The sequence below is a fragment of the Phyllobates terribilis genome, unplaced genomic scaffold (assembly GCF_046119375.1).
Source record: "Phyllobates terribilis strain yellow unplaced genomic scaffold, ASM4611937v1 Scaffold_9__5_contigs__length_417890890, whole genome shotgun sequence".
NCBI lineage: Eukaryota > Metazoa > Chordata > Amphibia > Anura > Dendrobatidae > Phyllobates > Phyllobates terribilis.
In genome coordinates this window covers 282,899,677-282,917,379 of record NW_027362769.1, presented here as the reverse complement: position 1 = coordinate 282,917,379, position 17,703 = coordinate 282,899,677, and the positions used below count along the sequence as shown (strand labels likewise).

General features: G+C 42.9%; 1 protein-coding gene across 1 annotated transcript in view; it reads left to right on the top strand.

Annotated features, from left to right (window-relative positions):
• The window catches only part of LOC141162100 (glucose-1-phosphate thymidylyltransferase-like), a 203,416-nt gene that overhangs the window by 16,781 nt on the left and 168,932 nt on the right, over window positions 1–17,703 (top strand). Inside the window, exon 2 of the mRNA XM_073647841.1 lies at window positions 4,946–5,145. Within this exon, the coding sequence (XP_073503942.1) occupies window positions 4,954–5,145 (192 nt within the window). The 5' untranslated portion in view covers window positions 4,946–4,953. The remainder of the gene's footprint in view (window positions 1–4,945; window positions 5,146–17,703) is intronic.

The following is a 17,703-nucleotide window of genomic DNA, read 5'->3' as shown; positions in this document are numbered from 1 at the left end:
TATTTTCTGTTCGGAGAAGCCTGTTCAGAAGTGGTCTTCATGGACACATTGTGGCGAAAAACCATACCTTGCTGAGTTTCTTCAAAAACGGAGTTCAAATGTACTGTGAAGAATTGATGCTTTTATAGCAGCTTTAAAGGCAAAGGGTGGTCATACCAAATATTGAATTGTTTTTGATTTTGTTAATTGATGAAACCATTAACGTTTCTATTTTTAAATAATTTTTCCACCACACCTTTTGTTAACCCTTCAGGAGCCTCACAGGATTAAATGCAAAAAGGAATAAAAAAATTAAAACATTATTTTTCCACTATAATATGTCTTGATCCCTAATTTTTCATAAGGGGTAATAGGATAAAATGAACCCTGCAATTTGTCCCAAACGCAGCAATACCCCATATGTGGTCGAAAACAACTTTTGGCACGCAGCAGGGCTTAGAAGAGAAGAAGCACCATTTAAATTTTGGAGAGAAATTTTGGCTGCAATAAATTGTGGAAGCCATGTCGCATTTGCAAAGCACACGAGGTGCCAAAGTAAAGTACAACTCCCTCCAAGTGTCCCCATCTTAGAATATGCCCTTAAGTAATTCATTTGGGTGTATTGATCAATTTCGACACACAGATGCTTCACAATGTTTTTAAAAAAATTGGGAAGAAAAATGTTTTTTTTTCACAGAAATGTTCCTTTAGCCTAAAATTCCTACTTTTCACAAGGGTAATAGGAAAAGATGGACCGCATAATTTGTTCCACAATTTCTCCTGAATGTGGCAATATCTCATATGGGTCAAAAATTGACGTGTACGCACACAGTAGGCTTCGAAAGGGAGGGAGTGAAAATTTTGTCTGGAACAGATTGTGGATGCTATGTCACATTTGCAGAGCCCTTGAGGTGCTAAAACAATACAGACACACACGACCCCCTGTGAAGTCACGGGGTCTTCAATGGGCAGAACACTACTCAGACAACATGGTTGAGGGTAAGGCTGCGTTCACACATTGCGTATTTGCTGCTTTTTTTTACGCGCGTATATTTTCCTGCAGTTTTTACCTGCGTTTTTTTACGCAGGTAAAAAAAGCACCTCCATTCACACACTGCGTTTTTTGCTGCTTTTTTTTATGCATGCGTTTTTTCTGCAGTGTACACTCATACTGTATTATGGCCACCGGTCACTGATTTAAAAAAAATAGATCCAGTACTCACCTCTCCTGGTTCCAGCCGATGCTCCGGTCTCCTCAGCGTGCAGTGTGAAGCGCCGGACAGCTCATAGCAGCGAGTGCCCTGTAATGACGTCATACGTCGAGTAAAATGATGGGGATGGAAACGTCTTCTGATGCTACCTCCTCCATCATCATTGCTCGCACTGGGCCCCCTCCGGCTGTCAGTGTGAGCAATGATGATGGAGGAGGAAACATCAGAAGACGTTTCCAAGCCCATCATTTTGTGCGGGCGAGCGGCCGGGCAGTGCGGGTGCTAACGGGAAGAAGCAGGGCCCGCTGCGGTGAGGTTCACAGGTCCCATAACAGTGGAGTGGCCTGCCGCCATTGGCGGTACACCACTGCATATATGCACACATATATATATATACACACACACATGTACACACATATGCATTACACATGGAATTACCCTCTCTGCAGATGATTCCACATGATGCATTTCTCTGATGCAGCCTCCCATCTCCCAGGGCCCGACTGCAGAGTGTTCTTGCAAATTGCAGGGCTGAAGGCAGGAGGGGGAGAGCGGAGCAGGGGAGGCAGAGAGAGAGAGCACAGGGGAGGCAGGGAGAGAGAGCACAGGGGAGGCAGGTAGAGAGAGCACAGGGGAGGCAGAGAGAAGGGGCCATGCTGGGAGCAGCCGCTCTGCTGGAGCTACAGGCCGGAGCTGGTGGGCGGAGCCTCATCTCCTGCACCTACAGACACTGAGGCATCATCCCACCGCTTCCAGCATCTGCCGGTGAACCGATCAGCTGACTGTCAGCTGACCAGCTCGTACATCAGCTGATCGGTCGGTATACCGATCAACTGACTAGACCGATCAGCTGATTTACAAGCCGGTCAGCTGATCGGTTCACCGGCAGATGCTGGAAGCGGCGGGACCGGACCGGACACCTCTCCCATCCATCGGATAGGTGAGTATCCATAGTTTCTCCTGCACCTCCATAAAAAAGCGCTGGAATTACGCAGTGTGTGAACACCGCTGCGTAATTCCATCGCTTATAATGGGCACAATATGTGAGAAAGAGCAGGCCGCGGTGCGTAAAGAATTGACATGTCAATTCTTTACGCAGCTGCTCTTTTGCGCTGCGTAAAATCACACAGTGTCTGAACGGCAAAGTGAATGGAACGGCAAAGTGAATTTCCCATTCACTTTGCTGACAGACAGAAGGCACATTGCGTATTTTTGCGCGCGCTTTTTCAAAATACGCAATGTGTGAACGCAGCCTAAAACAGTGTGGCAATACTTTATTGAACCACCAAACGGACAATAAACACACAGAACAGTCCCAGCAATAACCAAGATGGTGCAAAATTACACAGTCTCACCCTTCCGCTGATCCGCCGGGAATAGATCAACTGCAACTTTGGGCTTCCAGGCTCAACTACCTCAACCAGTGGCCCCCCCACTTTTGGCAGGCCCCCACAGAGAGTAGGTAGCGGCAAGCTTAGGAAGCTGACAGTCCATCGAGTTACAAGGCCAGGAGACCCGAGGGTCCAACCCTGGCTTCTCTGAGAGTTTCCATGGGGCCAGATGACCGGCTGGTCCCAATCTGGCTTCTCCGAACGTCTCCATATGTTCCAGGCGACCGGAGGGTCCCACCTGGCAACCCCAAGCAACATATCAATGGGGCCAGGTCAGGAAAGTGTAGAATCCAAATCTGTGTCTCTCTGGATGGAGCCATGCTACCAAACTACTGTCCTGAGAGGCTCTCTGAATCTTTGATTCTCTCATTCTGCTTGCAGCAGTATAGAAAACCATTTTTATGTTTACAACTGTGGCTCAGGTTATCATTCACAGGTTAGGGAAAAAGATGCAGGGCTCATGTCTCATTGTTTGAGCATTTAATCAATTTGCATAGTTGATATACCCCTGCTCTTGTAAATCAACACCTAGCTGGCCTATTACAATATGTAACTAGCATATTAACAAACACTATTGTTCTCAAACCAAGGGAAGTCAACATTCAGAGTTATACAAATACTGGTCTGTCCTTCATCACCCACCAAAGAAACACACATAAATTCTAAAGTAAACATAAAGATAATAGCGTACTCCTTCTGGCTTAACAAATCTAGATGTCTGGGTAATTAAGATTAGAAGCTGTGTCGTCACACCCCCTTTTTTTATGTTTTGCATTTCAACATGGTTTTCATTAGATTTAGTAACAAATGATAAGCCAAAAATATCTTTTATTTTTCACACCATTATGTATATATATTCCTTTTTTCCTGTAGGCAATCAGTTACTGAATAGTTCTTATCCTTAACAAGTGAAGGGGTGAGTCTTCAGTGTCACAAGCTGGCCTTCTGTGCTCTGACTTTTGTTTGTATGTTCTGTCGAAAAAGTTAGGGCCACATACAGGGTGTTTCTAAAATCAGGAAACCCAGCATAGTATAGAGCTGCTATTTCATAGTGGCACATAATGGGCACAAAATATTAGTCAATTGCTGGGTCTGTTAGAATTTTAGGAGATTGACAACTTACCGGATATATTCGCCCCTGGGGATTCCAGGCAGGAAATATCGTCATATTTTTTATTGTGATTTTACCTTTACAAAGAGACCAAATATGACCTGGTTCGCATCATCTTTCGGACAGTGATTAAGTTGGAGTAGTTTCAGTGGCCCCACGGTGATGTGAGTGAATGCATTCCATTCGTTCCTTTGCTATGACTCTGAAAATCGTTATCCTATAAATATCAGATCGATACAAGCACCAATATTCATTCCTGACCACTGACACCGGCTGGTTTTGCAATCTGTGTTTTATGAAAGAAAGCCCTATGCCTGGGAAAGCATACTTCTCCCATGGTAAACACATTTCAACGTGGTTGTCATTTTCCCAGAACAGATCTTCCTGTTTAATTACCTGGCCACTGCAGGGGGGCACTGCTTCAAAAGGAGATTGAAGCTTGAGCTTCCTATGTTTTAATTAGTATTTCTCACTTCCTCCTATGTTCAATGTGAAGGCCTACTTCACAAGGTTGAATTGTCAGCTCCTCTCCATTCTCTGGAGATGTCCATATGGATTATACATTTTTCTCTGACACCATGGCTATGCTTATTGTGTCTTAGTGTTGTAGTTGTTTTTATTTTTTTCTTAAATCTCAATAAAAATTTACTGTTCAAAAATGTGTTAGCTTTATTGTGCCGGTCAGTTACAGTGAAAACCTACTTATGATGTTTTACTAAAAATAAAAGCATTTTTTTTCATTTATTCTTTTTTCGTCATCCTCAGAGAGTCATAACTTTATTTTGATTTTTTTTACTTTTTTTTTTCATTTTTTGGGAGGTTGGAGGCAGAATGCATGATACCAACTTTTTTTTGCCTATTTTGTTACCATATAACTTAGATTATAAATTGTGATGGATGTATAGTTCAGGTCGGTTTTGAATATTTTTTTTATTATTCTCTTTTTCAGTTGTGCCAACAGAAAAATATAAAGGGAATGTTCAACTGTGCGATATCTAAAAAAAGAGAAAAAAAATCTCCGTTTGGTATTGCTGCTTTTATATTGCTGTGGAGAATAGAGTTAACCTGGAATTTGTATCGCACGGTAAATGGCGAAAAAACAGAATGACTGATTCATTTTGGAAAGGGCAACGCCAAAACACAATGGCGAATCAATAAATTATATGTGCCCAATATTTATGGCGTTGCAAGGAAAGTGTAATAAAAATGTGTGTGCGCCTGTGTGTTTATATAAATATATATATATTTTTTAGGACTAAAAATGAAAGCAGTAATCTTGGCAGCTGGTTATGGAACAAGACTTCTTAAGGATCTACAAAGTGTAAATGAACAGAAATTGCAAGATCTCGTTGGAACACCCAAAGCGTTACTCCCAATTCAAGGTTTTCCTTTAATCTCTTATTGGATTGAGGCCTTAAAATCTGGACAGGACCCTAAGGATGTTTTCATTGTTGTAAGTGTTTCTTTGCCAAATAATCAATTGTATGTATGTGCGTATAGCTATAGACACCATCAACCATAACAGTAAAACCTGATTGGTTAAAACAATCAACTAGGTGAATACTTACACAGTTCCAACAGATGGGGCAGGAGACAGGCTGGAATCCTGCGCCCAGCTTATAGCGGGTGCCCAGCTTATAGCGGGTGCCCAGCTTATGGCAGGTGCCCAGCCGCAACGTCTCTGATAATGATCAGTGTGTGATCCACTTCACTACTGCACGACAGATCCAGTTGCAGAGTAGAAGAAGATCCCGTCAGATCTCCCAGGCTTTGAGGAAAGGATTACTTGTATGAGAAAGGCAATTATAAGTATTCTGGATACAAGAAGTTTTCCCCTTTATATGTCAAGTTACTATGTCCACCATTATGTCTGTCATCATGCCTTAAGAAAACGGCAACATTTTACTTAATGTAGAACCACGTTCTGATGTTGGTTTCTCCAGAAAAGACGTGACTTTTTCTTTGAGAAAGCTAAGTATTCTTCTGTATGAATCATTGCCTGTTGTATTGCAGAGCACTATGGCTGCTAGTTTAACACTTAGGGCAGGTGCAGGCAAGCGTATTTTGCTACGAGTGCAATCCGACAAAACATCAGATTTCACTGGGACCAATGTTGGTGTATGGGGCTCTGCACATGTCAGAGACTGAGGAACAAAATCGCTGTATGCCCAATTAAGTTCCTTAACAACCCCTTCACAACATGCACCGTACATGTAAGGCGCTGCGGGAAGTGCGTTCCTCCAAATTTGAGTAAAGATGGCTGCTGTCTCTGAATGTGGCTAGAGGTGATTGGTGCTGTCTGAGACAGCACCAATCATAGCAAGGGGTGATCTTGATGTCATCTCTGTTTATTAGCCTATTTGGCACCGATTGGTTTTTGATTGACTAATCTGAGCCAAAAGGGGTTCGTTTAAAGTACTGATCGTCGCTCTACACGCCATATCTCCCTCATATCTGACATGCAGAGTGGTTGTATAGCCCTATGTGAACCTATGAGAGATATAAATATTTGGTGGCTAGTGTCTGCGATCCTGCTCCATTCAGATCTTTATTCCGTCTGATCTTCTCCTGTGCTTTGCTGTCTGTTGTCATGCCTTGTGTGGCTCATCTCTGATCGCAGCAACCAAAGTTCCCAATCTTGTTTCCAGCTTCCTCCACTCCTCAATTGCATTTTTGGCACACTTTTTTTTTTTTGCGACACTTGAGTGTGCACGTCCCACAGCCGCAATGCACTGATCATTTCACTTCAGGGAGTGTAGTATCCAAAATTGGGGCACTTTTGGGGGGGTTTCCACTGTTTAAGCACATCAGAGGCTCTGCAGATGTGACATGGGGTGAGCTATCTATTCCAGACAATTTTCTGCTCCAAAACTCAAATGGCGCTCCCTCTCTTCCGAGCTCTGCCATGTGCCCAAACAGTGGTTTTCAACCATATATGGGGTATCAGTGTACTCAGGAGAAATTGCACAACAAATTGTATGGTACATTTTCTCCTGTTACCCTTGTGAAAATGAAAAATTTAGGGCTAAAGCAACATTTTTGTGGGAAAAATATTACATTTTAATTTTTTTCCACATTGCTTTAATTCCTGTATAGCATCTAAAGGGTTAATAAACTTCTTGAATGAGGTTTTGAGCACTTTGAGACTTGCAGTTTTATAAAATGTCACTTTTGGGTATTTTCTGTCACATAAGCCCCTTAAAGTCACTTCAAATGTGATGTGAAATTTATTAAGTTTCCAATTTTTTTCATAAATAAATAAAAAACGTCTCAAACTATATTTACCAATGATATGATGTACAGTGTCACGAAAAAACATTCTCAGAATCCCTGGGATGTGTTGAAGCTTTCCAGAGTTATTACCACATAAAGTGACACTGGTCAGAACTGAAAAATTTTGGCCTGGTCAGGAAGGTGAAAACAGGCTTGGGTGTGAAGGGGTTAAAGTGATTCTGATTAACTCCATATAAAGTTTTTTAATTCTAGATTTTCCTTTTCTTAGTTGCATTTTACATCAAAAGCCGTGGCCTTTTAAATACCCTATAATATAGCAAAGGGATATCATTGTTGAACGTTATTAGTCAGGAAAAAAACTTCAAAGGCATTATATACCTTGGAACACTGTGAAGATGGTCATCAAGAAGAGGCTTAAAGAGGTGGCCCACTACAATATACACTGCTCAAAAAATAAAGGGAACACTCAACACATCCAAGATCTGAATGAATGAAATATTCTCATTGAATACTTTGTTCTGTACAAAGTTGAATGTGCTGACAACAAAATCACACAAAAATCATCAATGGAAATCAAATTTATTAACCAATGGAGGCCTGGATTTGGAGTCACTCCCAAAGTTAAAGTGGAAAAACACACTACAGGCTGATCTAGCTTTGATGTAATGTCCTTAAAACAAGTCAAAATGAGGCTCAGTATTGTGTGTGGCCTCCACGTGCCTGTATGACCTCCCTACAATGCCTGGGCTGGGCATGCTCCTGATGAGGTAGCGGATGGTCTCCTGTGGGATCTCCTCCCAGACCTGGACTAAAGCATCTGCCAACTCCTGGACAGTCTGTGGTGCAACGTGACGTTGGTGGATGTAGCGAGACATGATGTGCCAGATGTGCTCAATCGGATTTAGGCCTGGGGAACGGGCGGGCAGTCCATAGCTTCAATGCCTTCATCTTGCTGACACATTCCGGCCTTATGAGGTCTGCCATTGTCCTGCATTAGGAGTAACCCAGGGCCAACCGCACCAGCATATTGTCTCACAAGGGGTCTGAGGATGTCATCTCGGTACCCAAGGGCAGTCAGGCTACCTCTGGCGAGCAAATGGAGGGCTGTGCGGCCCTCCAAAGAAATGCCACCCCACACCATTACTGACCCACTGCCAAACCGGTCATGCTGAAGGATGTTGCAGGCTGCAGATCGCTGTGAACCTGCTTTCATCTGTGAAGAGCACAGGGCGCCAGTGGTAACTTTGCCAATCCTGGTGTTCTGTGGCAAATGCCAAGCGTCCTGCACGGTGTTGGGCTGTGAGCACAACCCCCATCTGTGGACGTCAGGCCCTCATACCACCCTCGTGGAGTCGGTTTCCAACCGTTTGTTCAGACACATGCACATTTGTGGCCTGCTGGAGGGCATTTTGCAGGGCTCTGGCAGTGCTCCTCCTGTTCCTCCTTGCACAAAGGCGGAGGTAACGGTCCGGCTGCTGGGTTGTTGCCCTCCTACAGCCCTCTCCACGTCTCCTGCTATCTGCTCCATGCTCTGAACACTGTGCTGACAGACACAGCTATCCTTCTTGCCACAGGTCACACTCATGTGCCATCCTGGATGAACTGCACTACCTGAGCAACTTCTGTGGGTTGTACTGTAGACACTGCCTCAAGCTACTGTACCTCTAGGGTGAGAGCAATGGCAAAATGAAAAAGTGACCAAAACAGCAGCCAAAAAGGATGAGAACAGAGAAATGGTCTGTGGTCACCACCTGCAGAACCACTCCTTTATAGGGGGTATCTTGCTAATTGCCTATCATTTCTATCAGTTGTATGTTCCATTTGCACAACAGCAGGAGAAATTGATTCACAATCAGTGTTGCTTCATAACTGGACAAGTAGATTTCACAGAAGTGTTATTGACTTGGAGTTACATTGTGTTGTTTAAGTGTTCCCTTTATTTTTTTGAGCAGTGTATAATCCCCTCCATCCATTTAAACCTTGTAAATAAGTATTTTTGTAAATACCTCTTGGTGCCATATGTGCCTGTGAGTGACGCCCTCGCTGACCGCTCAGTCTGCATCATGTGACCCTGGCTGCAGCCACTGCTGACATCCGCTGATGTCACAACAACTTCTAGATTTCCTTGATTCCCCAAGGCGTGACCCAGTCGCACACACCCCACCTGATTGGGCTATGGGCGATGTTTCACCGCACATCACAGCCCAGTATCCAACGCGCATTTGCAGCCAATGAAAGCAGAGGAGAGATGAAATGAAACCGCTTTCTGGATAGTCACGTGATTCGGACTTAGCGGTCAGCGATAGCGCCGCTCACAGGCACATATGGCAACAAGAGGTATTTACAAAAATACTTATTTACAAGGTTTAAATCGATGGGAGAATTATATATTGTAGTGGACCGCCTATTTTAAAGGGAACCTGTCACCAGTTTTGTGACATAGCAGCTAAAAATATTACCTTATTCAGCAACTGCGCTACATTCCCTAAATCCTTATATAACCCCCTGGTGGCTCCCCCTGTATACCGCAGAAAAATCTTAATGTCTCCCATGATGTATGCGAATCTCAGTCCGGTCCAATGGGAGATGCTTCGAGCCTCTTTATCCCTCCCCCAGACTGCTGCTCGCTGTCCTGCTTTGATTTACATGGGCGACTCCTCCTGCGTCATCCAAATAGCCTGGTGAAATCCCATTCTTGCACAGAGAAATCACCGACCCGCGCAAGAGCAGTGTTCTTTGCCCAGTTGCGGGCAAAACCAAATATCAGAAGTGCGCATGCGCTGGCACACGTCTTTCCGGCTCACGTACCGGAAGTATTTTGCATCCTTTGCTGTGCGCATGCCCAGTGATGTTTTCGGCTCTGCACAGTACACAAACGTGAGCCGGCGATTTCTCTGCGCAAACGTGGGATTTCACCCAGCTATCTGAAGCTGACATCAGACCCAACCCTATTACCTCACTTGCCACTGCACCCGGGCAAGTGGGAAAAGCAAGGCTAAGCGCCAGAATTAGTGCATCCTATTGATGTGTCATTTCTTGGGTCACAAGGTGCTGATGTTATTAGCCTGGGAAGGGAGCCAATATCCATGGCCCCTTCCCTGGCTATTAATATTAGCCAACAGCTGTCTGTTTAGTCTTTGCTGGTTAGAACTTATAGTGGGACCCTATGTCAACTTTTTTCTGGGGTCCCCCTGTAAACTAGCCAGTAAACGCTAAGCATACTAGCCCCTTTCCCTGGCTAGTAATATCAGTCCCCAGCGGGCGGCTTTCCCTCTGCTGGTTATGAATGATCAGCGGGAGCCCACGCTGTTTTTTTTATTCTTTATTTTACAAACTATGTACACAGCGGGTGCTGAATACAACTCCCATCATTGTCATCTGATCTCAGGGAGAGCAGGCAACAATGGTGTGCATTGCCTTCAGCGCCCGGCGCCAGGGAACAGTGTGAACTGTACTGCTGTTTCCTAGGCTCCGGTATGTGTCACAATGATGACACATGGATGTCATAAGTGTGCAGGATGTTTTGCGGCCCGTGCTGCTGATAAAAGACAGACTTGTCAGCATGCTTTGCCCACAGACACATGGTCCATGGAAACACACTGACGTGTGCGCAGACCCATTCATTTGAATGGGTCTACGTGTGTTAGTGTCTCCGGTACGTGTGAAAACTGTAACCACACGTACCGAAATTATGGCATCCGTTTTCTCCTATTATTCATTGTGAAAATTACAAATTTGGGGCTAAAACACCCCCCCCAGATAAATTCCTTGATGGGTCTATTTTCCAAAATGGGGTAACCTGTGGGGATTTCTTCAGTTTTGGTACCCCAGGGGCTCTGCAAATAATACATGGTGTCTGCAATCTATTCCAGCCAAAGTTACATTCCAAATATCAAATGTCTCGTCTTCCCTTTCAAGATCTGCCATGTGTCCAAGCAGATTTTTTTTGACTACATGTCGTGTATCGCCGTGCTTAGAACAAAGTGGGTAACAAACTGAGGGGTCCACTTTTATGTGTTACCTTTTGCTAAAGTGACAAATTAGGCCTAAAGCAACATTTTCATGGAAAAGTTTTCAATATGACAATGTAATGTTATCAAATTCTGTATAGTACCTGTGAGTTCAAAATACTCACATCCCTGGATAATATCCTTTGGGGTGTAGTTTCCAAAATGTGGTCTGTTGCGGGGGTTTTCTGCTGTTTAGGCACCTTAGGGACCCTGAAAATGTGACATGGTATCCAGTCTATTTCAGCCAAATGTTCCAAAATTCAAATGATGCTTCTTCCCTTCCGAGCCCTGCCTTTTGTCCAAAGAAAGGTTTCTGACCACATATGGGGTATCAACGCGCTCAGAGTTAACTGTGTAACAAATTTGGGGTCCATTTTCTCATGCTATCCCTTGTAAAAGTGAAAAATTTGGGTCTAAAGCAACATTTGAGGAAAAATTTTAAAATGTTTCTTTATTTTCATTCCACTTTGCATTAATTCCTGTGTAGCACTCAAAGGTTTGACAAATTTATTGACAGCAGTTTGAAGTATTTTAGGGGTGCGGTTTTTAAAATGGTATCACTTTTGGGGATTTTCCAATATATAAGCCCCTCAAAGTCCATTTATATCTAAATAGGTCAATAAAAAAAACCTTGAAAAAATTACAAATTGCTGCTAAACTTTTAACCCTTCTAACAACATTACAAAATAACATGACATGAAAAATTATACAGCTGTAAAAGTAGACATATGGAAAATGTTCTTTATTAATTATTTTGTACAACATAACTAATGTTTAAGGATATAAAAATTTAAATTTTGAAAATTGCTAATTTTTCAAAATATTCTCCAAAATTCCAATATTTTCACAAATAAACGCAAAACATACCAACCTAAATTTATCACCAACATAAAGTACAAGGTGTCACGAAGAAACATTCTCAAAATCACTGAAATATGTTGAAGCGTTCTAGAGTTATTTCCACATAAATTGATATTGATCAGATTTAAAAAATTGGGCTTGGTCATTAAGGTCAAAATTGGCTCTGTCACTAAGTGCTTAAAACACATGATTGTTTTAAAGCTCGAGTTGCTATGAATGCAGCAATACAAATAGTTGGAATATCACTAGGAGGAGGAATATCATCTGTCTTCCTAGCGCAGCACTGGGATACTTTTATTATATATGCTGGATGAGCAATCTCAGCAGGAACATGATGGAGGTGTTACTGGGCATCAGACCCCAGCGATGCAATTTTATTATATGCATGGCATGCCGCAATAGCAGCTGGAAGGTGTGTGGAAGAGGAGGATCGGTCATTTCAACAGACTGTATCTTTGCCTGAAACGGGTCTGGAGCTGTGACTTCAGTCATATTTTGAAGCCAAGAGTCTATCAGAATTGTGAAGCTTGCAGCCCATTAGTGGCCGCTGATGGGCTGCAGAGCTCATGTGGCATAACGTGAGTGCCGTGAGACACATCGCCAACATTGGTGGAATGGCACTGCTCTGGGAGTTGAGTATTTATTTTTAGAGGGGCCAAGATGTAACTTTTGTTCAAACATGCAGTGAAACACAATAACTGCACAAATTATTTATTGATATATGGCTTTCAATCTGTCAGCGATTCATTCACTTTATCTGAATTCCTTAAGAGTCACATTCAGTTGGTTATAGGTTGCATACAATCCTTTAGCATCTAGCAAGTGAAGTAGACTTATCGCGTCGTCACCATCAATTACTCCTCCTACACGCTGACATTTCTTCTGACAGTACTTACTTATTATATTCACTTTTCATTTCTATCTGACATCACTTCTGTTTGTTCTTTGTCACTGGAGGGGCTCAGCTATCTCATAACCAGGGCTGTGGAGTCTGTAAGCCAAATCTCCGACTCCTCAATTTCCCTTACTCTCGACTCCACTGCATTGCCTGAGCGTGTACATAAAGTGCAGCACAGATTCATCTCAACTAAAAGCCTAGTTCCTTAGATCAGGAATAGAAAAGACATTTATAGGACATTTCATAACTTTCCCAAATTTTTATGAAAAAATTTACAGCACATACTGCATTGTACAACTGTATCCAATTTATTAGATATTTTCGGAGTCAGTATAAAATGGACTCCAACTCCACAACCCTGCACATAACTCTCACTTTCAGCACACACCTCACCACGGCATTCTCATCTGTCTCCTGGCACCATCTGTCTTCTGCTGAAAGGTGGGAAACTTCATCCAATCTGATCTCAGGCTTCACCAATGTGGACGCCAAAAAAATCCAAAACACCCCAAAAAAACAGAAACTGCAGATACACCCAAGACATACTAACTGACAATGAACAGGTTAATAGGAAGACATGGGTAACAAGGGAAACTAGAAGCACATACTGTACACACCCCATACACCTACACTACTATTCAAAAGTTTGGGGTCATTTAGAAATTTTATTATTTTTGAAAGAAAAGCACATTTTTTCAATGAAGCTAACAATAAATGAATCAGAAATACACTCTATACATTATTAATGTGGTAAATGACTATCCTAGCTGCAAACGTCTTGTTTTTATTGCAATATCTGCATAGGTGTATAGAGAGACCTATTTCCAACAACCACCACTCCAGTGTTTTAATGGTACATTGTGTTTGCTAACTGTGTAAGAAGGCTAATGGATGTTTAGAAAACCCTTGCACAAGTATGTTAGCCCTAATGAAAACGGTTTGGCTGATTTGAGAAGCTATAAAATTGACCTTCCCTTGAGCTAGTTGAGAATCTGGAGCATTACATTTGTTTGTTCTATGAAACTCTCAAAATGGTCAGAAAAAGAGAAGTTTCATGTGAAACTCGACAGTCTATTCTTGTTCTTAGAAATGAAGGCTATTCCATGCCAGAAATTGCCAAGAAACTGAAGATTTCCTACAACACTGTGTACTACTCCCTTCAGAGGAGAGCACAAACAGGCTCTAACCAGAGTAGAAAGAGAAGTGGGAGGCCCCGCTGCACAACTGAGCAACAAGACAAGTACATTAGAGTCTTTAGTTTGAGAAATCGACGCCTCACAGCTCCTCAACTAGCAGCTTCATTAAATAGTACATGCGAAACGCCAGTGTCAACGTCTACAGTGAAGAGGCGACTCCGGGATGCTGGCCTTCAGGGCAAAGTGGCAAAGAAAAAGACATTTCTGAGACTGGCTAATAAAAGGAAATAAGTTAGGGCAAAAGAACACAGACATTAGACAGAGGAAGATGGGAAAAAAGTTTTATGGACAGACGAATCAAAGTTTGAGGTGTTTGGATCACACAGAAGAACATTTGTGAGACGCAGAACAACTGAAAAGATGCTGGAACAGTGCCTGACGTCATCTGTCAAACATGGTGGAGGTAATGTGATGGTCTGGGGTTGCTTTGGTGCTGGTAAAGTGGGAGATTTGTACAAGGTAAATGGGATTTTGAATAAGGAAGGCTATCACTCCATTTTTAAACTCCATGCCATACCCTGTGGACAGCGCTTGATTGGAGCCAATTTCATCCTACAACAAGACAATGACCCAAAGCACACCTCCAAATTATGCATGAACTATTTAGGGAAGAAGCAGGCAGCTGGTATTTTATCTGTGATGGAGTGGCCAGCGCAGTCACCAGATCTCAACCCCATTGAGCTGTTGTTGTCAATGTCTGGACTATATTTTCTAATCATTTTGCAACTCATTTGATAAATAAAAGTATGAGTTTTCATGGAAAACACAAAATTGTCTGGGTGACCCCAAACTTTTGAATGGTAGTGTATGTTTATCCTCTTACACGTTGCTTTTATTTCATTTGGGGCACTGTAGCATTTAACATGTGTTTGTCCACTAGTGAACAACCCCTTTTAAACTTTTAAGTAAACTTATTGTGATGTGATACATGGGTGCCTTACATGAATCTTTTGGTGCACCATTTGCCATGATAATGTTGGCAACATTTGATGTTTGGGAAACCAAGGAACAGGTTGTCCTGATGTCACAGCCATTACTACATGAAAATTAAACACCAATCGACTTCCCATATCACCCATTCTCATTTCATGCAGTTTGTCTGCCGATGTAAAAGGACTCTAAGGCAGAAATGAGGAGTTGTCCATAGGTATCGAGCTCAGATAAAATAGCAGCAGCAAAGGTCGTATAATAATTAGTGATGAGCGAGCATGCTCGCCACTTTTCGGTACTCGCCCGAGCATCTCAGTACGCTCGGAGCTCGCCGAGTATTTGCGCGATGCTCGGGTCCCCTCCCTGCATGTTTGGCGCTATTTAGAGGGTCAATCAACATGCAGGGATTGCCTGCCACTCACTGTAATGCCGCAGCCATGTTGGTTGTGGCCTTACAGTGATTGCCCAAATCGATGGGAACAGTGCTCACAGTGAAACATGAAAAGCCGGCAATTCATCAGCAGCATACATTGGTACCCGACAATTTAGAACAGAAAGAATAGAGCATCACACATAGATTAGATAGATAGAAACATGTCAGTCACATATATAAGAAGTACAGTGATAGTGTTGATTACTGTACTTGTCATTTAGTGTTAAAATAAAGGATTTATTAAAAAAAAAATTGGCGTGGGGTTCCCCGTAATTTTAGTCTCTAGCGGAGGTTAAGCAGACGGCTGGGGCAGATGTTTGAAGCCTGGGAAGGGGATAATACCCACAGAGCTTCCCAGGCTACTAATATCAGCCCCCAGCTGAATACCTAGCTTTTACTAGCTATTAAAATGGGGGACCCAAAAAAAATGACGTGGGGTCCCCCTATTTTGATAGCTAGCAAAGGTTAAGCAGACAGCTGGGGGCTGATATTAATAGCCCTGAAAGGGTGCCATGAATATTGGCCCCCTCCCAGGCTAGAAACACCAGCCCTCAGCCGCCCCAGAAATGGCGCATCCATAGGATGTGCCAATTCTGGCACTTAGCCTCGCTCTTCCCACTGCCCTGTAATGGTGGCAGTGGGGTAATAGGGCTGGGGTTGATGTCAGCTTATAATGCTAGCTGACTTCAAGCCCAGGTTATTAATGGGGAGGCGTCTATAAGACGCCCCCATTACTGACCCCATAGTGAAGGTGAAATGTAAAATAAAACACCAACACCCAGAATAAAATCTTTTAATTGAAATAAACACACAATACTTTAATATTCTAAATTAAACTCTACTTACCATATCGCCCAATCCAGCTGAATCCCATATCTCCTGCAATAAAAGTAAAATAATTAACCAACCTCATCCTTACCTTTCCATGGTTCCCATGATGGCTCCAGCTCTGCTACATTGAGATGGCAGGCTGGATCATAGCAGAACGCTGCCATCTAGCTGGTTTGGCAAACTTTAGTCTAATGTGTATGGGGGCTTACGTTCCAAGACAACCAATTTAATCTGTGAGTGCAACTTTGTTTAGTGCATTGTTGTTCATTATTTTTTTCCTAACTACAGTGGGTACGGAAAGTATTCAGACCCCTTTAAATTTTTCACTCTTTGTTTCATTGCACCCCATCTTGACTGAAAAAAACAGAAATGTAGAAATGTTTGCAAATTTATTAAAAAAGAAAAACTGAAATATCACATGGTCATAAGTATTCAGACCCTTTGCTCACACACTCATATTTAAGTCACATGCTGTCCATTTCCTTGTGATCCTCCTTGAGATGGTTCTACTTCTTCATTGGAGTCCAGCTGTGTTTAATTAAACTAATAGGACTTGATTTGGAAAGGCACACACCTGTCTATATAAGACCTCACAGTTCACAGTGCATGTCAGACCAAATGAGAATCATGAGCTCAAAGGAACTGCCGAAGGAGCTCAGACACAGAATTGTGGCAAGACACAGATCTGGCCAAGGTTATAAAAGAATTTCTGCATTACTCAAGGTTCCTAAGAGCACAGTGGCCTCCATAATCCTTAAATGGAAGAAGTTTGGGACCACCAGAAGTCTTCCTAGACCTAGCCGTCCAGCCAAACTGAGCAATCTTGGGAGAAGAGACTTGGTGAGAGAGGTAAAGAAGAACCCCAAGATCACTGTGACTGAGCTCCAGAGATGCAGTAGGGAGATGGGAGAAAGTTCCACAAAGTCAACTATCACTGCAGCCCTCCACCAGTCGGTCCTTTATGGCAGAGTGGCCCGACGGAAGCCTCTCCTCAGTGCAAGACATATGAAAGCCCGCATAGCTTTTGCTCAAATACACACAAAAGACTCCCAGACTATGAGAAATAAGATTCTCTGGTCTGATGAGATGAAGATAGAACTTTTTTGTGATAATTCTAAGCGGTATGTGTGGAGAAAACCAGGCACTGCTCATCACCTGCCCAATACAATCCCAAGTGAAACATGGTGGTGGCAGCATCATGCTATGGTGGTGTTTTTCAGCTGCAGGGACAGGACGACTAGTTGCAATTGACGGAAACATGAATGCGGCCAAGTACAGAGATATCCTGGATGAAAACCTCTTCCAGGGTGCTCTGGACCTCAGACTTAGCAAGGGTTCACCTTCCAACAAGACAATGACCCTAAGCACACAGCTAAAATAACAAAGGAGTGGCTTCAGAACAACTCTTGACTGGCCCAGCCAGGGCCCTGACCTAAACCTAATTGAGCATCTCTGGAAAGTACTGAAAATAGCTGTCCACCAACGTTCACCATCCAACCTGACGGAACTGGAGAGGATCTGCAAAGAAGAATGGCAGAGGATCCCCAAATCCAGGTGTGAAAAACTTGTTGCATCTTTCCCAAGAAGACTCATGGCTGTACTAGCTCAAAAGGGTGCT